A 24629-nucleotide genomic window follows, 5' to 3' on the forward strand; every position below is an offset into this window, starting at 1 on the left:
AATATCGCGAGATGTTGAGGTTATTGTTGTTGGCGTAACTTGGATTTGGAGTTGGTGGAGAAAGTCGTGTGTGCGATTTTTTACGTGAATAATATGTATGTTGTCCAGTATTTAAAGGATTACATAGTAGACGTTGTATATGAACGCCAGACAATGTTGAATGGGTTTTGTGACAGTCGTTTGGGACTTTGCAAATATACTCTGTTTTGCCAGTTAGCTCGCTAGCGTAACTTCCGCTTTTTGCTTTCGCTGGTCAGTACAAAAACAGACACGTGACAGCTTGCAAGTGTCACACTTTCTCAAGATGCTGCTTTCAAATGTGTATGTGATGCATTTAAGTTTACAGTGTGCGTATGTTTTCATTTAGCTATCTAACGTTAGCTAGACTAGGGGTGTATTCACTAGGACCCAAACGGAACGAAACGGAGAGGGACCTACCTGAATGTGTCCATATATAAAATGTTGTTTTCGCTGTAAGAAGTTTTCCGTTTGGAGTAAAAGTTTTCCGTTGCAAAACGTTTTGGACTAATGATTACAACCCAGATATAGTAGCGCTGTTTTGTTCGCGCATGTTCACTGTGAACTTTAGTCTATTGTGTATAACAGTGCCAGGCAGCATCATGTCACTGCTTAGCCTTGTGGATGAAGCCATCAAGTTGTGCGAAGTAGAGGAGACCAAGATAAACGAGAACATCATTCAATACAGGGAGATACTGCGCTCTTTGTAAGTACAATAAAACCTCCACGTTAATTGCTATCTGTTACGCTAATGGTCTAAAGTTGTTCTGTATGAGTACGTAACTAGATAGGCCTATGTTTTAACTTGCTTGGCATCTGATCATTCACCAGGAGACCACAGCAGGAAGACTGCAAGGAAATAAAACTGACAGATGATGTTGAAATGGGTACGATGATGATCCACAATCTGTTATTTACTCTGAAAGCCCAGTGTACTAGTAGTAACTGGATATGGTCATATTTGTTTTAGTTTTTTGTATCTACATTGTCAGCATATTTGTATCTTTCTGTGTTTAGACCCAGATGTCCAACCGGAGGAGAGACAGGAGATGGAACTGCTGAATCGAATGCTGGAGAAGGCCCTCAGAGTTCGTGTTGGCACAGCACCCCAAAAAGACCCTCAGAACTGTACAGGACCAAAGAAAGAACCAGTGGACACTACACATTGCAAAGGAAGGGCTCTGACCCCAGGTGGCACCAAAGGGAATAGAAATGGCTTTAAAACTACCTCCAGACCCATCACGGTGGACAAAAAAGAGTCCAGGAAGTCTTCTGCGTCCCATCTCTATAGGGATGGAAGGGGGAGGATGGGTCATCTGGTAGGTCATTCAGGACAAGGCAGGGCTAGCATGATCAGAGGCTCTGTCCAGATCCAGAAACAATCTGTCGTGTCACCAAAGGGGTTTCATCCCCAGTCCTCTGGGAAAGCAGTGAAGCAGGCTGGTCCTCCAGGTCCTGTGTCTAATGATCAGGGTCAATCACCACAGGCCTCATCAGCACATCATCAGGTTGAGGTGTCCCACAGGTGCATGTCAGCTGCAGCCACTTCCTTCCAGCCCCCTAACGAGGACCCGGTGTCTGTTTCACACATGGAGGGGACGCCAAAAGCACATGTCGTTTCACCTCCACAGAATGGGTCTGTGACAGTGTCAAATTCCTTTGCCAAAAGCAACATAGCAAATGAAAATGGAACTTCAAAGTACCATACTGATATCGTTAAGAAGTTGGCTAGAAGCAACTCAACATTGGTGATATAATATGACTAGTCTGTTGTGACACTAAGTAGTTTGAGTGTGGTTTAATGACACTACATGTTTGATTGTGTTTTTGTGGCAGGGTTCCCTCCCAGTTGTTAACTAAATGGATCAGTCTAAGGACCAAACAAACCAGGTCAGCCAGTGAATCATATCTTCTGTGGATGAAATGTCTGACTCATATCATCCTCCATGTAACAGTTTCCATCCAGTGTTCTGTAATGCATGCATAATTTTCTCTAATGTATTATGTGCAAAAGGGTCAATTCCCTGTGCACAGCAGTGTGTCCAGGTGCATGTGCTATGGTTCTGGCAGGAACAGCTAACTAGGTATCCAAAACAAATGTCCACAAAGTGATTATTTTTTTTTTCTTCTACACGTCTTTTGCATACTCATTGATGTTGAGCTGTCTTTGGTTGGGAAACAAGAAGTAGGCTATACATGTAAACCACAGGAGGTTGGTGGCACCTTAATTGGGGAGGACGGGCTTGTGGTAATGGCTGGAGCAGAATCAGTGGAATGGTATCAAATAGATAAAACACATGGTTTGAAGCCATTCCATTTGCTCCGTTCTGGCCATTATTATGAGCCGTCCTCCCCTCAGCAGCCTCCGCTGATGTATACTTGTATACCACTGTATTGGTGGCTGGGACATTCATTTGACCCTTTCAGGGTTTTTTCTACCCTCAGGTTATGGGACAAGGTCCTGGCTCAACAATCCAAACCTGTGGCGGAGAGGAGTCACTTCATGGAGAGAGTGAAAGCCACTGTATCCTTCCTCAGATGAACTGAACATTTAACACCCACATATAGCTAAACCTGATTTAATGCACCCTCTTGCTTTACGTTAAATCTATGCATTAATGAGTAGTTACATAGTGTTTTAATAATATATCTTAGATGTGACATGGGACCTGCAGAGATATCAATCGTTCATTTCAACGAGTATAAACTCGTTACTAATTATCTCACTCCCACTCGTTCACACAGCCCATGTAAGAAAAATTAGCACGGCATCAAATTCAGTGTCTACCAGCGTTTCTCAAAATAACACACAGAAAATTCAATGTGTGTGCGCGTGCATATGAGTGTCTTCTAATATAATCTCCCAGAGTCTTGTCTGCTTGTTCTCCTTGACCCGTCCACTTATGGGTCAGTTCCCCAGAGAGTGGCCAACCAGTGGCAGCCCGGCCGACCCCGGGGCTCAGGTGGACAGACTGACACAGCTTTGCACGGACCTGAGTCATTGCTACCAAAGCGAGCGGCTGCTGCTGACTTGCCAGACCTTCAGAACCACTGGCACTGAGCCAGGTACCAGCCCAGCCAGAGGAGATGCAGAGGGGGGGTGGAAGAAGGGATGAGTAGCAGAAATTGTGGAGAACTAGTAAGAAATAGGAAATTACAGAAGTGGGGGGAGAGATGGATGGATAACTAGTAAGAAATAGGAAATTACAGAAGTAGGGGGGAAGGGAGAGATGGAGAACTGGTAGGAGATTACAGAAGTGTGGGCGATGAGAAAACAAGAGTCTGGAGAAGGGGTCCATTTATCCAAAAACTAAGGATTTAGTTAGCTTAGAAATTAGAACGTTCAGTGTTAATAATTTTTCAGCTCATCACCTCTTAGTCCTCTGGACTCATTAAGTGCTGAACTTATTAATTCTGCTGAAGGCTTTAGCGTTAGCAATCATTTGACAGATCTGTTTTTATGCTACAGATAACAATTAATTACAGTAACTTCTAATGAGTAATGTAAAGCAATTAGATACAGCAAAACCTTTACATTTTTTATAGCACCATTACAATACATTTGAGATTGATTTGCATTGCGCTTTATCACTGCATTTGTTTAATTTCATGTCCAAATACTGAAGAGAGAGTAATTATTTGTCAATGTGTAGTAATAATAATGCTTAGCCCATGTCTGTTATATACACACACAGTGAGGGAAAAAAGTTGGATCCCCTGCTGATTTTGAAAGTTTGCCCACTGACAAAGACATGATCAGTTTATAATTTTAATGGTAGGTTTATTTGAACAGTGAGAGACAGAATAACAAAACTAAAAATGCATGTCAAAAATGTTATAAATTGATTTGCATTTTAATGAGGGAAATAAGTATTTGACCCCCTCTCAATCAGAAAGATTTCTGGCTCCCAGGTGTCTTTTATACAGGTAACGAGCTGAGATTAGGAGCAGACACTTAAAGGGAGTGCTCCTAATCTCAGTTTGTTACCTGTATAAAAGACACCTGTCCACAGAAGCAATCAATCAATCAGATTCCAAACTCTCCACCATGGCCAAGACCAAAGAGCTCTCCAAGGATGTCGGGACAAGATTGTAGACCTACACAAGGCTGGAATGGTCTACAAGACCATCGCCAAGCAGCTTGGTGAGAAGGTGACAATAGTTGGTGCGATTATTCGCAAATGGAAGAAAGACAAAAGAACTGTCAATCTCCCTCGGCCTGGGGCTCCATGCAAGATCTCACCTTGTGGAGTTGCAATGATCATGAGAACGGTGAGGAATCAGCCCAGAACTACACGGGAGGATCTTGTCAATGATCTCAAGGCAGCTGGGACCATAGTCACCAAGAAAACAATTGGTAACACTATGCCGTGAAGGACTGAAATCCTGCAGCGCCCGCAAGGTCCCCCTGCTCAAGAAATCACATATACAGGCCCGTCTGAAGTTTGCCAATGAACATCTGAATGATTCAGAGGAGAACTGGTTGAAAGTGTTGTGGTCAGATGAGACCAAAATGGAGCTCTTTGGCATCAACTCAACTCGCCGTGTTTGGAGGAGGAGGAATGCTGCCTATGACCCCAAGAACACCATCCCCACCGTCAAACATGGAGGTGGAAACATTATGCTTTGGGGGTATTTTTCTGCTAAGGGGACAGGACAACTTCACCGCATCAAAGGGACGATGGACGGGGCCATGTACCTCCTTCCCTCAGCCAGGGCATTGAAAATGGGTCGTGGATGGGTATTCCAGCATGACAATGACCCAAAACACACGGCCAAGGCAACAAAGGAGTGGCTCAAGAAGAAGCACATTAAGGTCCCTGAGTGGCCTAGCCAGTCTCCAGACCTTAATCCCATAGGTCAAAATCCCAAATCTGTGGAGGGAGCTGAAGGTTTGAGTTGCCAAACGTCAGTCTCGAAACCTTAATGACTTGGAGAAGATCTGCAAAAAGGAGTGGGAGAAAATCCCTCCTGAGATGTGTGCAAACCTGGTGGCCAACTACAAGAAACGTCTGACCTCTGTGATTGCCAACAAGGGTTTTGCCACCAAGTACTAAGTCATGTTTTGCAGAGGGGTCAAATACTTATTTCCCTCATTAAAATGCAAATACATTTCTAACATTTTTGGCATGCGTTTTTCTGGATATATTTGTTATTCTGTCTCTCACTGTTCAAATAAACCTACCATTAAAATTATAGACTGATCACGTCTTTGTCAGTGGGCAAACGTACAAAATCAGCAGGGGATCAAATACTTTTTTCCCTCACTGTATGTGTGTATATACAGTGGGGGAAAAAATTATTTAGTCAGCCACCATTTGTGCAAGTTCTCCCACTTAAAAAGATGAGAGAGGCCTGTAATTTTCATCATAGGTACACGTCAACTATGACAGACAAAATGAGGGAAAAAAAATCCAGAAAATCACATTGTAGGATTTTTTATGAATTTATTTGCAAATTATGGTGGAAAATAAGTATTTGGTCAATATCAAAAGTTTCTCAATACTTTGTTATATACCCTTTGTTGGCAATGACACAGGTCAAACGTTTTCTGTAAGTCTTCACAAGGTTTTCACACACTGTTGCTGGTATTTTGGCCCATTCCTCCATGCAGATCTTTTCTAGAGCAGTGATGTTTTGGGGCTGTCGCTGGGCAACACAGACTTTCAACTCCCTCCAAAGATTTTCTATGGGGTTGAGATCTGGAGACTGGCTAGGCCACTCCAGGACCTTGAAATGCTTCTTACGAAGCCACTCCTTCGTTGCCCGGGCGGTGTGTTTGGGATCATTGTCATGCCGAAAGACCCAGCCACGTTTCATCTTCAATGCCCTTGCTGATGGAAGGAGGTTTTCACTCAAAATCTCACGATACATGGCCCCATTCATTCTTTCCTTTACACGGATCAGTCGTCCTGGTCCCTTTGCAGAAAAACAGCCCCAAAGCATGATGTTTCCACCCCCATGCTTCACAGTAGGTATGGTGTTCTTTGGATGCAACTCAGCATTCTTTGTCCTCCAAACACGACGAGTTGAGTTTTTACCAAAAAGTTATATTTTGGTTTCATCTGACCATATGACATTCTCCCAATCCTCTTCTGGATCATCCAAATGCACTCTAGCAAACTTCAGACGGGCCTGGACATGTACTGGCTTAAGCAGGGGGACACGTCTGGCACTGCAGGATTTGAGTCCCTGGCGGCGTAGTGTGTTACTGATGGTAGGCTTTGTTACTTTGGTCCCAGCTCTCTGCAGGTCATTCACTAGGTCCCCCCGTGTGGTTCTGGGATTTTTGCTCACCATTCTTGTGATCATTTTGACCCCACGGGGTGAGATCTTGCGTGGAGCCCCAGATCGAGGGAGATTATCAGTGGTCTTGTATGTCTTCCATTTCCTAATAATTGCTCCCACAGTTGATTTTTTGTTTCTGGTGGCCTTTGACAGCTCTTTGGTCTTGGCCATAGTGGAGTTTGGAGTGTGACTGTTTGAGGTTGTGGACAGGTGTCTTTTATACTGATAACAAGTTCAAACAGGTGCCATTAATACAGGTAACGAGTGGAGGACAGAGGAGCCTCTTAAAGAAGAAGTTACAGGTCTGTGAGAGGCAGAAATCTTGCTTGTTTGTAGGTGACCAAATACTTATTTTCCACCATAATTTGCAAATAAATTCATTAAAAATCCTACAATGTGATTTTCTGGAGAAAAAAAATCTCAATTTGTCTGTCATAGTTGACGTGTACCTATGATGAAAATTACAGGCCTCTCTCATCTTTTTAAGTGGGAGAACTTGCACAATTGGTGGCTGACTAAATACTTTTTTCCCCCACTGTATATGTGTATGTATATACTACCAGTCAAAAGTTTGGACACACCTACTCATTCAAGGGTTTTTCTTTATTTTTACTATTTTCTACGTTGTAGAAAACACATGGAATCATGTAGTAACCAAAAAAGTGTTTTTTGATTTGTTTAACACTTCTTTGGTTACTACATGATTCCATATGTGTTATTTCATAGTTTTGATGTCTTCACTATTATTCTACAATGTAGAAAATAGTAAAAATAAAGAAAAACCCTTGAATGAGTAAGTGTGTCCAAACTTTTGACTGGTACTGTACATACATACATACAGTGCCTTCGGAAAGTATTCAGACCCCTTGACTTTTTCCACATTTTGTTAAGTTACAGCCTTATTCTACAATGGATTAAATTGTTTTTCAATCTACACACAATACCCCATAATGACAAAGCAAAAACGGGTTTTTAGCAAGTCCTTTAGGGGACTTTTGGCAAACTCCGAGCGGGCTGTCGTGCCTTTTACTGAGGAGTGTCTTCCGTCTGGCCACTCTACCATAAAGGCCTGAATGGTGGAGTGCTGCAGAGATGGTTGTCCTTCTGGAAGGTTCTCCCGTCTCCACAGAAGAACTCTGTAGCCCTGTCAGGGTGACCATCAGGTTCTTAGTCACCTCCCTGACCAAGGCCCTTCTCCCCCGATTGCTCAGTTTGGCCAGGCGGCCAGCTCTAGGAAGAGTCTTGGTGGTTCCAAACTTCTTCCATTTAAGAATGATGGAGGCCACTGTGTCCTTGGAGACCTTCAATGCTGCAGTAATGTTTTGGTACCCTTCCCCAGATCTGTGCCTCGACACAATCCTGTCTCGGAGCTCTATGGACAATTCCTTCGACCTCATGGCTTGGTTTTTGCTCTGACATGCACTGTGAACTGTGTAACCTTATATAGACAGATGTGTGCCTTTCCAAACCATGTCCAATCAATTGAATTTACCACAGGTGGACTCCAAGTTGTAGAAACATCTCAAGGATGATCAATGGAGACAGGATGCACCTGAGCTCAATTTCGAGTCTGATAGCAAAGGGTCTGACTACTTATGTAAATAAGGTATTTCTGTTTTTAATTTTTAATACATTTGCTAATATTTCTAAAAAAACAGTTTTTGCTTCGTCATTATGGAGTATTGTGTGTAGATCAATGAGGAAAAAAATATTTTAATCCATTTTAGAATAAGGCTGTAACATAACATAAAAAGGGGTCTGAATACTTTCAAAATTCACTGTTTATTTATTGTTTCTTTGTTATTATGTGAAGCAACATGCCAGAATAGGGAATATGAATCCTTGCTGATGCTGGAAGGCCTGGAGAAGATGGTGGCAGACCTCCTGAAACGTGCTGGACAGCTGAGAAAAGGTACTACATCTTGCTTCACTCTATACACTCACTCACACACATCTCCACTCGAAGTGAGAGCTCTCCCTCTCAATGTTTTTCACTGGCACAGTGTAGAGTATAATCAAATGTCAAGAGAATTAGTTCGGATTTGAAAAATCAGTCTTGGAAAGTAGGTATATTACCCTCCAATTCCCCATTTACTGACTTTTCCAGGGACTTAACTTGTGGTGAAATTGTGACCTTTTGCAATTTATTCACCCAGCAGAATTTAAATTAGCCTATATAGCATCTCACAGTATAATGCAACATATTCTCCACGGCCTTGAACAAATACAATTATAAGCTGAGCTCTTTTTTCCCCCCTCACCAATCTCACTGTGACAGTGTGGAGCTGATGGTGGGAACTTTTCATTAGAATTGACCGTTTTTAGTGCTCCCAAAGCCTCCGAGATGTCTGGCTAGGGGCTAGATTGTGACAGAATGTTCCAGAATACACACACTCTGTCCAGAGTCAAAGCCAGAGTCCCCACTTAAAATTGAGAGTCTCGACTGGCTGCCTTGCTGGCCCTGGCTTTCTCTCTCTCTCCCTCTTTCTCTCTCATTCACTCACACACAGAAATATCTCATTTACATGTACATAAGTATTCACACCCCTGAGTCAATACTTTGTAGAAGCACCTTTTGCACCGATTACAGATGTGTGTCTTTCTGGGTAAGTCTCTTAAGAGCTTTCCACACCTGGATTGCGCAACATTTTCCCATTATTATTTTCAAAATTCTTCAAGCTCTGTAAAATTTAAGTCAGATTTAAGTCAAAACTGTGACTCGGCCACTCAACAACATTCACTGTCTTGGTAAGCAACTCCAGTGTAGATTTGGCCTTGTGTTTTATGTTATTGTCCTGCTAAAAGGTGAATTCATCTCCCAGTGTCTGGTGGAAAGCAAGACTGAACCAGGTTTTCCTCTAGGATTTTGCCTGTGCTTAGCACCATTCCGTTTGTTTTTTATCATGAAAAACTCCCCAGTCCTTAACAATTACAAACACAACCATAACATGATGCAGCCACCACAATGCTTGAAAATATGACAGTGATACTCAGTAATATGTTTGGGGCAAATCCAATACTTTGTATTCAGGACAAAAAGTGAATTGCTTTGCCACATATTTTGCAGTATTACTTTAGTGCCTTGTTGCAAACAGAATGCATGTTTTGGAATATTCTTATTCTGCACAGGCTTTTGTCTTTTCACTCAGTATAACAGTAATATTTCTTATCTTCTTATCTCTAATTTACATTCTGGTAGTCTGATGATTATGCAGCATTTTATTTTGGGACATTTCAAATGAATTCAGTGCAAATGTCCAACAATAGAACGGTACAGTGACGCTTTTGTTGCAGCATTGTCATGAGTCAACTCACAACAGGACGATGAGCAGATTAATTCTCACGTCACGATCCCCCAATGGAGAAATGTGCTCCCTGAGAGTCAATCTCCACGCGGACGCACACTAACGAGCTAATTGAACCCCTCACTGTCTTGACTTATGGAAAATAAAAATAGAAACCGTCAGAGTAACACCGTAACACACCGGAGACAGATCTGTTCTTGTTTCCTTGGGCTCCTTTTTGAGGTGTGTCTGACTGATGGTGAGGCTCCTTCTCAGGTCCCCCTGTGTGAGTGTGACAGTGAGGTTTTAAAGCCGTCAGTCAGTCCATCCCTGACGACGCTCGATGCTTGGCCCTGCTATTTAAACTGAGGCAGCAGCAAGCACATAGGAGGCGCAAACGTTTTCGGCTTCGGTTGCTCGCGCTCCTCGCACTCTAAAAATAAACACAATTTTTCCAACCAGAGCGGGAGGCATGGGATCGATGGAGGAGGCCGAAGAGGGAAGGAACGGGAGCGTTCTGCCCCGTCAGGAGAAGGGGCAATTGGGGTGACCTGAGTGGGGTGACCCCCTTGCCCCCCACCCTGACCTACACCAGCCAGGCAGAGCTCCAGGAGGTGGAGAGGCTGAGGTTGAGAGTGGAGCTGCTACAGCAGGAGGTGCACCTGCATCAGGTAAGAGGCACAACTATCATTCATATATATATATATTGTGATGGCCACTCCAATACCTTGACTTTGTTGTCCTTAAGCCATTTTGCCACAACTTTGGAAGTATGCTTGGGGTCATTGTCCATTTGGAAGACCCATTTGCGACCAAGCTTTAACTTCCTGACTGATGTCTTGAGATGTTTTATGCAGCATTTTATTTTGGGACATTTCAAATGAATTCAGTGCAAATGTCCAACAATAGACGTGGTCCTCTGTAGCTCAGCTGGTAGAGCACGGCGCTTGTAACGCCAAGGTAGTGGGTTCGATCCCCGGGACCACCCATACACAAAAATGTATGCACGCATGACTGTAAGTCGCTTTGGATAAAAGCGTCTGCTAAATGGCATATTATTATTATTATTATTATTATTATTATGTTGCTTCAATATATCCACATCATTTTCCTTCCTCATGATGCCATCTATTTTGTGAAGTGCACCAGTCCCTCCTGCAGCAAAGCACCCCCACAGCATGATGCTGCCACCCCCGTGCTTCACGGTTGGGATGGTGTTCTTCGGCTTGCAAGTCCCCCTTTTTCCTCCAAACATAACGATGGTCATTATGGCCAAGTTCTATTTTTGTTTCATCAGACCAGAGGACATTTCTCCAAAAAGTATGATCTTTGTCCCTATGTGCAGTTGCAAACTGTAGTCTGGCTTTTTAATGGTGGTTTTGGAGCAGTGGCTTCTTCCTTGCTGAGCGGCCTTTCAGGTTATGTCGATATAGGACTCGTTTTACTATGGATATAGATACTTTTGTACCTGTTTCCTCCAGCATCTCAAGGTTCATTTGCTGTTGTTCTTGAATTGATTTGCACTTTTCGCACCAAAGTACGTTCATCTCTAGGAGACAGAACGCGTCTCCTTCCTGAGCGGTATGACGGCTGCGTAGTCCCATGGTGTTTATACTTGCGTATTATTGTTTGTACAGATGAACATGGTACCTTCAGGCATTTGAAAATTGCTCCCAAGGATGAACCAGACTTGTGGAGGTCTACAATTGTTTTTCTGAGGTCTTGGCTAATTTCTTTTGATTTTCCCATGATGTCAAGTAAAGAGGCACTGAGTTTGAAGGTAGTCCTTGAAATACATCCACAGGTACACCTCCAATTGACTCAAATGATGTCAATTAGCCTATCAGAAGCTTCTAAAGCCATGACATCATTTTTCCAAGCTGTTTAAAGGCACAGTCAATTTAGTATGTGTAAACTTCTGACCCACTGGAATTGTGATACAGTGAATTAAAAGTTAAATAATCTGTCTGTAAACAATTGTTGGAAAAATTACTTTTGTCATGCACAAAGTAGATGTCCTAACCGACTTGCCAAAACTATAGTTTGTTAACAAGGAATTTGTGGAGTGGTTGATAAACAAGATTTAATGACTCCAACCTAAGTGTATGTAAACTTACGACTTCAACTGTATATATATATATATATACCGTTCAAAAGTTTGGGGTCACTTAGAAATGTCCTTGTTTTCGAAAGAAAAGCTTTTTTTTTTGTCCATTAAAATAACATCAAATTGATCAGAAATACAGTGTAGACATTGTTAATGTTGTAAATGGCTATTGTAGCTGGAAACGGCTGATAAAAAAATAAATAAGGAATATCTACATAGGCGTACAGAGGCCCATTATCAGCAACCATCAGTCCTGTGTTCCAATGGCACGTTGTGTTTGCTAATCCAAGTTTATCATTTTAAAAGGCTAATTGATCATTAGAAAACCCTTTTGCAATTATATTAGCACAGCTGAAAACTGTTGTGCTGATTAAAGAAGCAATAAAACTGGCCTTCTTGAGACTAGTTGAGTATCTGGAGCATCAGCAATTGTGGGTTCGATTACAGGCTCAAAATGGCCAGAAACAAAGAACTTTCTTCTGAAACTCATCAGTCTATTCTTGTTCTGAGAAATTAAGGCTATTCCATGCGAGAAATTACCAAGAAACTGAAGATCTCGTACAACGCTGTGTACTACTCCCTTCACAGAACAGAGCAAACTGGCTCTAACCAGAATAGAAAGAGGAGTGGGAGGCCCCGGTGCACAACTGAGCAAGAGGACAAATACATTAGTGGCTAGTTTGAGAAACAGATGCCTCACAGGTCCTCAACTGGCAGCTTAATTAAATAGTACCCGCAAAACACCAGTCTCAACGTCAACAGTGAAGAGGCGACTCCGGGATGCTGACCTTCTAGGCAGATTTGCAAAGAAAAATGCATATCTCAGACTGGCCAATAAAAATAAAAGATTAAGATGGGCAAAAGAACACAGACACTGGACAGAGGAAGATTGGGGGAAAAAAAGTGTTATGGACAGACAAATCGAAGTTTGAGGTGTTCGGATCACAAAGAATAACATTTGTGAGACGCAGACCAAATGAAAAGATGATGGAGGAGTGCTTGATACCATCTGTCAAGCATGGTGGAGGCAATGTGATGGTCTGGGGGTGCTTTGGTGGTGGTAAAGTGGGAGATTTGTACAGGGTAAAATGGATCTTGAAGAAGGAAGGCTATCACTCCATTTTGCAACGCCATACCATACCCTGTGGACGGCGCTTGATTGGAGCCAATTTCCTCCTACAACAGGACAATGACCCAAAGCACAGCTCCAAACTATGCAATAACTATTTAGGGAAGAAGCAGTCAGCTGGTATTCTGTCTATAATGGAGTGGCCAGCACAGTTACTGGATCTCAACCCTATTGAGCTGTTGTGGGAGCAGCTTGACCGTATGGTACGTAAGAAGTGCCCATCAAGCCAATCCAACTTGTGGGAGGTGCTTCAGGAAGCATCGGGTGAAATCTCTTCAGATTACCTCAACAAATTGACAACTAGAATGCCAAAGGTCTGCAAGGCTGTAATTGCTGCAAATGGAGGATTCTTTGACGAAAGCAAAGTTTGAAGGACACAATTATTATTTATATTAAAAATCATTATTTCTAACCTTGTCAATAACTACATTTCCTATGCATTTTGCTATATTTCCTATTCAAACTCATTTCATGTATGTTTTCATGGAAAACATGGACATTTCTAAGTGACCCCAAACTTTTGAACGGTAGTGTATATACACACACACACACACACACAGACACACACACTTGTAACAGGTAGCTAATAACACACCTTTTACACATTTCTACCAAGAGTCATGCCATTACACACCTGTGCCCTGTAAAAGTTGATTTCTCCACAAAGGTCAATATCGAGACTACTGTGTGTTTTTGCGCCTGTGTGCATTTGTCACTTTTTTGGTGTGTGTTTTGTTTCTCTGACAGGCTCTCTCTGACACCATGGTTATGCTCTCCGCTCCTGGACTTCCCAACCCCGCCGCGCTCCGTGACATTTACTCCCTGCTTGGAGAAGGAGGGGTGATGTTCCCTACTCTGGTCCTGGACACGGAACCTGACTAAAGGAACAGGTCAAAGGAACCGAACTGGCCAAATCACCTGGGTCATGTTTATTAGGGCACACGATGCAACGGAAAACAAAAATGAACGTTTCTAATTGGACAAGTCCAGGTAGCCCCTCCCTGTTTCATTCTGTGTTCTTCCGTTTGGTGCCTAATGAACACGACTAAGAAAGACTATTGAAGAATAGACCAAGGAATGGAATGTCTTAGGAGGGGACACTGAGAACAGAGGAAGAAGAATGGAGAATCTTCTGAAAAGAGGGATTTTTGTGTGTTGGAAGTGTTGATCTGTGTATTTATTGGAGTGATTGTGTATTGAGAATGCTGTCTGGTTTATGTGAGCATTTTGGTTTTACAATCATTGTTCCTTTTTGTATATTGTAAGACTCTTTTATAATTAGATTAAATTATTCAAATGTATGGATATTGAAAGAGTTACTTTTCTCCATTCGGTAGTCTACATCTACAAATGTGTAATAATATTTGTTTAATCATTTAAATAAAAACTAAGTTGGGGTCAATGGCATATGCTGTAATTTTATATTTAGCAGCAGATGGCGCTATACATTTACATTTTAGTCATTTAGCAGACACTCTAATCCAGAGTGATTTACAGTTAGTGAGTGCATATATTTTCATACCATGACGCGCCTTTCAAATCAAGAACAGCCTACATGCTGTACATTAGTATTTACATTTACATTTAGTACTTGTTATACAGACTACATTCCCTCTTATCTATTTAATGCATGTTAAGTTAGAATTTTAAATATCAAGTACACGAAAAAATTATTAGAAATAAATATTGTGGGGGCCTCCCGAGTGGCGCAGCGGTCTAAGGCACTGCATCGCAGTGCTAGGGGCGTCACTACAGACCCGGGTTCAATCCCAGGCTGTATCACAACCGGCCGTGATCGGGAGTCCCATAGGGCAGCGCACAAATGGCCCAGCGTCATCCGGGTTAGGGGAGGGTTTGGCCGGGGGGGCTTTACTTGGCTCATTGCTCTCTAGCGACTCGCTGTGGCGGGCCAGGCGCCTGCAGACTGACCTCGGTCATCAGGTGAACAGTGTTTCCTCCGACACATTGAAGAGGTAGATCAACTGCATGAGCCTCACCTGCCCGGCCAACACTCCTCCGGTCGACAGGTGGTGTAGGTACGCACCAGTGGAGGCTGCTGAGGGTTGACGGCTCATTATAATGACTGGAACGGAGCAAATGAAATGGCATCAAACACATGTTTTCCATGTATTTGATACCATTCCACCTATTCCGCTCCAACCATTACCACAAGCCCGTTCTCCCCAATTAAGGTGCCTCCAACCTCCTGTGGCACGCACCAAATCAAATTTGTCACATGCGCCAAATACAACCGATGTAGACCTTACCTTCAAATGCTTACTTACAAGCCCTTAACCAACAATGCAGTTAAAGAAATACAGTTAAGAAAATATTTACTAAATAAACTAAAGTAAAAAGTAACACAATAAAATAACAATAACGAGGCTATATACAGAGGGCACCTGTACCAAGTCAATGTGCGGGGGTACAGGTTAGTCGAGGTAATTTGTACATGTAGGTAGGGGTAAAGTGACTATATATAGATAATAGGCAGTGGGGTAGCAGCAGTGTAAAAACAAATGGGGGGGGGGGGGGGTGACTGGAGTCTTTGACCATTTTTTGGGCGTTCCTCTGACACCGCCTAGTATATAGGTCCTGGATGGCAGGAAGCTTGGCCCCAGTGATGTACTGGGCCGTATGCACTACCCTCCGTAGCGCCTTACGGTCGGATGCCGAGCAGTTGCCATACCAGGCGGTGATGCAACCGGTCAGGATGCTCTCGATGGTGCAGCTGTATAACTTTTTGAGGATCTGGGGACCCATGGCAAATCTTTTCAGTCTCCTGAGGGGGAAAAGGTGTTGTTGTGCCCTCTTCACGACTGTCTTGGTGTGTTTGGACCATGATAGTTTGTTGGTGATGTGGACACCAAGGAACTTGAAGCCCCGTCGATGTGAATGGGGGTGTGTTCGTCCCTCCTTTTCCTGTAGTCCACGATCAGCTCCTTTGTCTTGCTCACATTGAGGGAGAGGTTGTTGTCCTGGCGCCACACTGCAAGGTCTCTGACCTCCCTATAGGCTGTCTCATCGTTGTCTGTGATCAGACTACCCCTGTTGTGTTATCATAAAACTTAATGATGGTGTTGGAGTCGTGTTGGCCATACAGTCGTAGGTGAACAGGGAGTACAGGAGAGGACTAAGCACGCACCCCTGAGGGGCCCCAGTGTTGAGGATCAGCGTGGCAGATGTGTTGTTGACTACCCTTACCACCTGGATCCAGTTGCAGAGGGAGGTATTTAGTCCCAGGGTCCTTAGCTTAGTGATGAGCTTTGTGGGCACTATTGTTTTTAACGCTGAGCTGTAGTCAATGAACAGCATTCACACATAGGTGTTCCTTTTGTCCAGGTGGGAAAGGGCAGTGTGGAATGCGATTAAGATTGCGTCATCTGTGGATCTGTTGGGGCGGTATGCGAATTAGAGTGGGTCTAGGGTTTCCGGGATGATGGTGTTGATGTGACCAGCCTTTCAAAGCACTTCATGGCTACCGACGTGTGCTACGGGGTGGTAGTCATTTAGGTAGGTTACCTTCGCTTTCTTGGGCACAGGGACTATGGTGGTCTGCTTGAAACATGTACAGTTGAAGTCGGAAGTTTACATACACTTAGGTTGGAGTCAAATATTTCCCCAAAAATATTTCCACTGCATTTCAGCCCTGCCACAAAAGGACCAGCTGACATCATGTCAGTGATTCTCTCGTTAACACAGGTGAGAGTGTTGACGAGGACAAGGCTGGAGATCACTCTGTCATGCTGATTGAGTTAGAATAACAGACTGGAAGCTTTAAAAGGAGGGTGATGCTTGAAATCATTGTTCTTCCTCTGTTAACCATGGTTACCTGCAAGGAAACACGTGCCGTCATCATTGCTTTGCACAAAAAGGGCTTCACAGGAAAGGATATTGCTGCTAGTAAGATTGCACCTAAATCAACAATTTATCGGATCATCAAGAACTTCAAGAAGAGAGGTTCAATTGTTGTGAAGAAGGCTTCAGGGCACCCAAGAAAGTCCAGCAAGCGCCAGGACCGTCTCCTAAGAGCTTGCTCAGGAATGGCAGCAGGCAGGTGTGAGTGCATCTGCACGCACAGTGAGGCAAAGACTTTTGGAGGATGTCCTGGTGTCAAGAAGGGCAGCGAGGAAGCCACTTCTCTCCAGGAAAAACATCAGGGACAGACTGATATTCTGCAAAAGGTACAGGGATTGGACTGCTGAGGACTGGGGTAAAGTCATTTTCTCTGATGAATCCCCTTTCCGGTTGTTTGGGGCATCTGGAAAAAAGCTTGTCCGGAGAAAACAAGGTGAGCGCTACCATCAGTCCTGTGTCATGCCAACAGTAAAGCATCCTGAGACCATGTGTGGGGTTGCTACTCAGCCAAGGGAGTGGGCTCACTCACAATTTTGCCTAATAACACAGCCATGAATAAAGAATGGTACCAACACATCCTCCGAGAGCAACTTCTCCCAACCATCCAAGAACAGTTTGGTGACGAACAATGCCTTTTCCAGCATGATGGAGCACCTTGCCATAAGGCAAAAGTGATAACTAAGTGGCTTGGGGAACAAAACATTGAAATGTTTGGTCCATGGCCAGGAAACTCCCCAGACCTTAATCCCATTGACAACTTGTGGTCAATCCTCAAGAGGCGGGTGGACAAACAAACCCCACAAATTCTGACAAACTCCAAGCATTGATTATGCAAGAATGGGCTGCCATCAGTCAGGATGTGGCCCAGAAGTTAATTGACAGCATGCCAGGGCGGATTGCAGAGGTCATGAAAAAGAAGGGTCAACACTGCAAATATTGACTCTTTGCATAAACTTATTGTAATTGTCAATTGTCAATAAAAGCCTTTGACACTTATGGAATGCTTGTAATTATACTTCAGTATACCATAGTAACATCTGACAAAAATATCTAAAAACACTGAAGCAGCAAACTTTGTGAAGACCAACACTTGTGTCATTCTCAAAACTTTTGACCATGACTGTACGTACGGTCACTGTGGGGACATCGTCCTCGATGCACTTATTGATGAAGCTGGTGACTGAGTTGATATACTCCTCAATGCCATTGGGTGAATCCCTAGCAAAACAGTCCTGTAGCGTAGCATCCGCGTCATCTGACCACTTCCGTATTGAGCGAGTCACTGGTAATTCCTGCTTTAGTTTTTGTTTGTAAGCAGGAATCAGGAGGATAGAATTATGGTCAGATTTGCCAAATGGAGGGCGAGGGAGAGCTTTGTATGCATCTCTGTGTGTGGAGTAAATGTGGTCTAGAGTTATTTTTCCTCTGGTTGCACATGTGACTTGCTGGTAGATTTCTTTTATTTGTACTTATTTCACCTTTATTTAACCGGGTAAGCCAGTTGAGAACAAGTTCTCATTTACAACTGCGACCTGGCCAAGATAAAGCAAAGCAGTGCGATAAAAACAACAACACAGAGTTACATATGGGGTAAAACAAAACATAAAGTCAAAAATACAACATAAAATATATATACAGTGTGTGCAAATGTAGCAAGTTATGTAAGGCAATAAATAGGCTATAGTGCAAAATAGTTACAATTTCGTATTAACACTGGAATGATTGATGTGCAAAAGATGATGTGCAAATAGAGATACTGGGGTGCAAATTAGCAAAATAAATAACAATATGGGGATGAGGTAGTTGGGTGGGCTAATTTCAGAATGGCTGTGTACAGGTGCAGTGATCGGTAAGCTGCTCTGACAACTGACGCTTAAAGTTAGTGAGGGAGATAAGAGTCTCCAGCTTCAGAGATTTTTGCAATTCGTTCCAGTCATTGGCAGCAGAGAACTAGAAGGAATGGCGCCCAAAGGAGGTGTTAGCTTTGGGGATGACCAGTGAGATATACCTGCTGGAGCGCATACTACGGGTGGGTGTTGCTATGGTGACCAATGAGCTAAGATAAGGTGGGGATTTGCCTATCAGTGATTTATAGATGGCCTGGAGCCAGTGGGTTTGGCGACGAATATGTAGTGAGGACCAGCCAACAAGAGCGTACAGGTCACAGTGGTGGGTAGTATATGGGGCTTTGGTGACAAAATGGATGGCACTGTGATAGACTACATCCAATTTGCTGAGTAGAGTGTTGGAAGCTATTTTGTAAATGACATCGCCGAAGTCAAGGATCGGTAGGATAGTCAGTTTTACGAGGGCATGTTTGGCAGCATGAGTGAAGGAGGCTTTGTTGCGAAATAGGAAGCCGATTCTAGATTTAACTTTGGATTGGAGATTCTTAATGTGAGTCTGGAAGGAGAGTTTACAGTCTAACCAGACACCTAGGTATTTGTAGTTGTCCACATAATCTAGGTCAGACCCGTCGAGAGTAGGGATTCTAGTCGGGTGGGCGGGTGCCAGCAGCGTTCGATTGAAGAGCATGCATTTAGTTTTACTAGTGTTTAAGAGCAGTTGGAGGTTACTGAAGGAGTGTTGAATGGCATTGAAGCTCGTTTTGAGGTTTGTTAACACAGTGTCCAATGAAGGGCCAGATGTATACAAAATGGTGTCGTCTGCGTAGAGGTGGATCTGAGAGTCACCAGCAGCAAGAGCGACATCATTGATATACACGGAGAAAAGAGTCGGCCCAAGAATTGAACCCTGTGGCACCCCCATAGAGACTGCCATAGGTCCAGACAACAGGCCCTCCGATTTTACACATTGAACTCTATCTGAGAAGTAGTTGGTGAACCAGGCGAGGCAGTCATTTGAGAAACCAAGGCTATTTAGTCTGCCAATAAGAATGCGGTGGTTGACAGAGTCGAAAGCCTTGGCCAGGTCGATGAAGACGGCTGCACAGTACTGTCTATTATCGATTGCGGTTATAATATCGTTTAGGACCTTGAGCATGGCTGAGGTGCACCCATGACCAGCTCGGAAACCGGATTGCATAGTGGAGAAGGAACGGTGGGATTCGAAATGGTCGGTGATCTGTTTGTTAACTTGGCTTTCAAAAACTTTTGAAAGGCAGGGCAGGATGGGTATAGGTCTGTAACAGTTTGGATCTAGAGTGTCACCCCCTTTGAAGAGGGGGATGACCGCGGCAGCTTTCCAATCTCTGGGGATCTCAGACGTTACGAAAGAGAGGTTGAACAGGCTAGTAATAGAGGTTGTGACAATTTCGGCGGCCAGTTTTAGAAAGAAAGGGTCCAGATTGTCTAGCCCAGATGATTTGTGGTCCTCTGTAGCTCAGCTGGTAGAGCACGGCGCTTGTAACGCCAAGGTAGTGGGTTCGATCCCCGGGACCACCCATACACAAAAATGTATGCACGCATGACTGTAAGTCGCTTTGGATAAAAGCGTCTGCTAAATGGCATATTATTATTATTATTATTTGTAGGGGTCCAGATTTTGCAGCTCTTTCAGAACATCAGCTGTCTGAATTTGTGTGAAGGAGAAGCGGGGGGGGCATGGGCAAGTTGCAGCGGAGGGTGCAGAGCTGGTGGCCGGGGTAGTGGTAGCCAGGTGGAAAGCATGGTCAGCCGTAGCAAAATGCTTGTTGAAATTCTCGATTATTGTAGATTTATCGGTGGTGATAGTGTTTCCTAGCATCAGTGCAGTGGGCAGCTGGGAGGAGGTGCTCTTATTCTCCATGGACTTTACAGTGTCCCAAAACTTTTTGGAGTTAGTGGTACAAGATGCAAATTTCTGTTTGAAAAAGTTAGCCTTTGCTTTCCTAACTGCTTGTGTATATTGGTTCCTAACTTCCCTGAAAAGTTGCATATCGTGGGGGCTATTTGATGCTAATGCAGTACGCCACAGGATGTTTTTGTGCTGGTCAAGGGCAGTCAAGTCTGAGGAGAACCAGGGGCTATATCTGTTCTTAGTTCTGTATTTTTTTAAATGAGGTAGAACGGATTTGTTTGCCTGCATTAAAGTCACCAGCCACTATGAGCATTTTCTTCTACGCTTATGGCCTTATATAGCTAGTTGAGTGATGTCTTAGTGCCAGCATCGGTTTGCGGTGGTAAATAGACAGCTACGAAAATATAGATGAAAACTCTCTTGGTAGAGCTTATTATGAGGTACTCTACCTCATGTGAGCAATACCTCGAGAGTTCCTTAATATTAGACATCACTCCAACAGCTGTTATTGACAAATAGACACACACCCCCACTCAGACGTACAGTGAGGAGAACAAGTATTTGATACACTGCCAATTTTGCAGGTTTTCCTACTTACAAAGCATGTAGAGGTCTGTAATTTTTATCATAGGTACACTTCAACTGTGAGAGACAGAATCTAAAACAAAAATCCAGAAAATCACATTGTATGATTTTTAAGTAATTCATTTGCATTTTATTGCATGACATAAGTATTTGATCACCTACCAACCAGTAAGAATTCCGGCTCTCACAGACCTGTTAGTTTTTCTTTAAGAAGCCCTCCTGTTCTCCACTCATTACCTGTATTAACTGCACCTGTTTGAACTCGTTACCTGTATAAAAGACACCTGTCCACACACTCAATCAAACAGACTCCAACCTCCCCACAATGGCCAAGAACAGAGAGCTGTGTAAGGACATCAGGGATAAAATTGTAGACCTGCACAAGGCTGGGTTGGGCTACAGGACAATAGGCAAGCAGCTTGGTGAGAAGGCAACAACTGTTGGCGCAATTATTAGAAAATGGAAGAAGTTCAAGATGAAGGTCAATCACACTCGGTCTGGGGCTCCATGCAAGATCTCACCTCGTGGGGCATCAATGATCATGAGGAAGGTGAGGGATCAGCCCAGAACTACACGGCAGGACCTGGTCAATGACCTGAAGAGAGCTGGGACCACAGTCTCAAAGAAAACCATTAGTAACACACTACGCCGTCATGGATTAAAATCCTGCAACGCACGCAAGGTCCCCCTGCTCAAGCCAGCGCATGTCCAGGCCCGTCTGAAGTTTGCCAATGACCATCTGGATGATCCAGAGGAGGAATGGGAGAAGGTCATGTGGTCTGATGAGACAAAAATAGAGCTTTTTGGTCTAAACTCCACTCGCTGTGTTTGGAGGAAGAAGAAGGATGAGTACAACCCCAAGAACACCATCCCAACCGTGAAGCATGGAGGTGGAAACATCATTCTTTGGGGATTCTTTTCTGCAAAGGGGACAGGACGACTGCACCGTATTGAGGGGAGGATGGATGGGGCCTTGTATCGCGAGATCTTGGCCAACAACCTCCTTCCCTCAGTAAGAGCATTGAAGATGGGTCGTGGCTGGGTCTTCCAGCATGACAACGACCCGAAACACACAGCCAGGGCAACTAAGGAGTGGCTCCGTAAGAAGCATCTCAAGGTCCTGGAGTGGCCTAGCCAGTCTCCAGACCTGAACCCAATAGAAAATCTTTGGAGGGAGCAGAAAGTCCGTATTGCCCAGCGACAGCCCCGAAACCTGAAGGATCTGGAGAAGGTCTGTATGGAGGAGTGGGCCAAAATCCCTGCTGCAGTGTGTGCAAACCTGGTCAAGACCTACAGGAAACGTATGATCTCTGTAATTGCAAAGAAAGGTTTCTGTACCAAATATTAAGTTCTGCTTTTCTGATGTATCAAATACTTATGTCATGCAATAAAATGCAAATGAATTACTTAAAAATCATACAATGTTATTTTCTGGATTTTTGTTTTAGATTCCGTCTCTCACAGTTGAAGTGTGCCTATGATAAAAAGTACAGACCTCTACATGCTTTGTAAGTAGGAAAACCTGCAAAATCGGCAGTGTATCAAATACTTGTTCTCCCCACTGTAGCTGTTCTGTCCTGCCGATGCACGGAAAACCCAGCCAATTGTGTATTATCCGTGTCGTCGTTCAGCCACTACTCGGTAAAACATAAGATATTACAGTTTTTAATGTCCCGATGGTAGGATAGTCTCGAACGGAGATCATCCAGTTTATTCTCCAGTGATTGCACGTTGGCCAATAGAACGGATGGTAGAGGCAGGTTACCCACTCGCCGACCAATTCTCACAAGGCACCCCGATCTCCGCCCTTGTTTTTCCGTCTTTTCTTCACGCGAGAGACGGGGATTTGGGCCTGGTCTCGGAGAAGCAGTATATCATTCACGTCGGACTCATTAAATAAAAAATCTTTGTCCATTTCGAGGTGAGTAATCACTCCCTATCGAGACCCTTCAGATCGGCCAACATCGAAGGGTAGGCCCAAGGGACCAGCTATCTGTGTTCATCTCCATGTCTTTTAGTCATAGGCACAAACCTGATAAATGATTTAGATCTGTTCTTTGACTGGCCAGTTTCCATGCCCAATCTAAGAGGAATAGCCTCTGTCTGCTGTTTCATACATTTTGACGGAATTTCCTATCCTGTCTGCTTATGGCATAGATTTATACAGCATGTATGGGTCTGGCATGACCACATCTATTATTCTACCCTTCTGATCCTAGGATCTGTTGTGATAGAATATGAATTGATGGGTCTGTCAAACACTGATGTCAAACACTGATGCGATATGAGAGATTATGAAGGTGGGTGTGAGAGGTAGGGGGGCCTATAGAGGACAAAAAGGGCCAATTCAATGCGTGCCCAGTCTACCCACAGTCAAATGACGTGAGGATGGCACAAGCTGGTCCAGACTGGGTGACAGGTGGCACCGGGTTTACACAGCGGGCCGTGGGTGTGTGCGCTCTGCCACACCAGCCCGCACACAGACACACAACACACACACACTCCTCCAGGGTGACTGAGTCACCAGGGGAACAGGTTCCATGGAAAGCTACTCAGAGGGATGTCAGCTGGGGTGAGCAGAAAGAGACAAAGAGACATAATAACATACAGCAGGACAGTAGTCATGGTGACATGAGGGTGGTGTTCAGTAGGCACATAATGGGGATCTTCTGGTTTCCACTAGATAGCACAGCCACAAAGTCAAAATTGGCTAACAAAAAGCCCACGCAACTCAGCCTTCCTGTGTCCCCACCCGCCTGACACAAGTCCCACCCAGGTGACATACTGTAGTACGTATGCTTCAGACAACTGAAAAATTTTCAGAAATTTCCTAGTCTTTACATAAAGGGCAATTCCGCCACTTTTTAACCTCATATTCATTATTTTCAGCACCATACCAGTGTCAACATATGTGAAAACGGCAAGTTTCTATGATTTTTTTTTATTTTTACATTTAGCAGATACTCTTATCCAGAGCGACTTACAGGAGCAATTAGGGTTAAGTGCCTTGCTCAAGGACACATCGACAGATTTTTCACGTAGTCGGCTCGGGGATTAGAACCAGTGACCTTTCGGTTACCGGCACAACGCTCTTTACCACTAAGCTACCTACCGCCCTAACACCAGTGATTGCTTTATGCCTCTCTCCCATGTTAATATGCCTTGCTTATTGCTGTTTCGGTTATTTCTTAAAAAGACAAGAGTTCTTAAAAAATGCTTCTCTGTGACATCACATGGTAGGATTAAAAGTAAGAAAAACAGTGATTTTAAAAAACCTGCAACGAGTTTCAAGCCAGTTAAGTGTATTTTCTTGCTCCCTACGTCACTGCGAATCTCAGTGTTTGAAAATCACTGTTTTTCAAATGTTTTATCTTTTGATGCCATCAGGTAGAACTTTTTAACTTGATATATTTTTACTACAAAACATAGAAACTGGAATTGAGCTGGTGATAATGAAAATGAGCTTGAAAAGTGGTGGAATTAAATCAAATCAAATTAAGTAAATGTTATTTGTCACATGTGCCGAATACAACAAGTGTAGACCTTACTGTGAAATGCTTACTTACAAGCCCTTAACCAACAATGCAGAGTTTTTTTTTTTTTTAAGAGAAAAATAAATAAA

General features: G+C 43.6%; 1 protein-coding gene across 1 annotated transcript; it reads left to right on the top strand.

Annotated features, from left to right (window-relative positions):
• Positions 1 to 22: 22 nt before the first annotated feature.
• Positions 23 to 14233, top strand: LOC311103401 (uncharacterized protein). Its single transcript, XM_084144965.1, has 9 exons — positions 23 to 724; positions 850 to 905; positions 1036 to 1654; positions 1855 to 1908; positions 2464 to 2542; positions 2931 to 3084; positions 8120 to 8218; positions 10053 to 10261; positions 13574 to 14233. The coding sequence occupies exons 1-9, from the start codon at positions 570 to 572 to the stop codon at positions 13706 to 13708; spliced, it is 1560 nt and encodes a 519-aa protein (XP_084001091.1). The 5' UTR covers positions 23 to 569; the 3' UTR covers positions 13709 to 14233.
• Positions 14234 to 24629: the final 10396 nt, after the last annotated feature.

This window comes from Coregonus lavaretus (genome assembly GCF_964263955.1).
Source record: "Coregonus lavaretus genome assembly, chromosome: 28".
Classification (NCBI taxonomy): Eukaryota; Metazoa; Chordata; class Actinopteri; order Salmoniformes; family Salmonidae; genus Coregonus; species Coregonus lavaretus.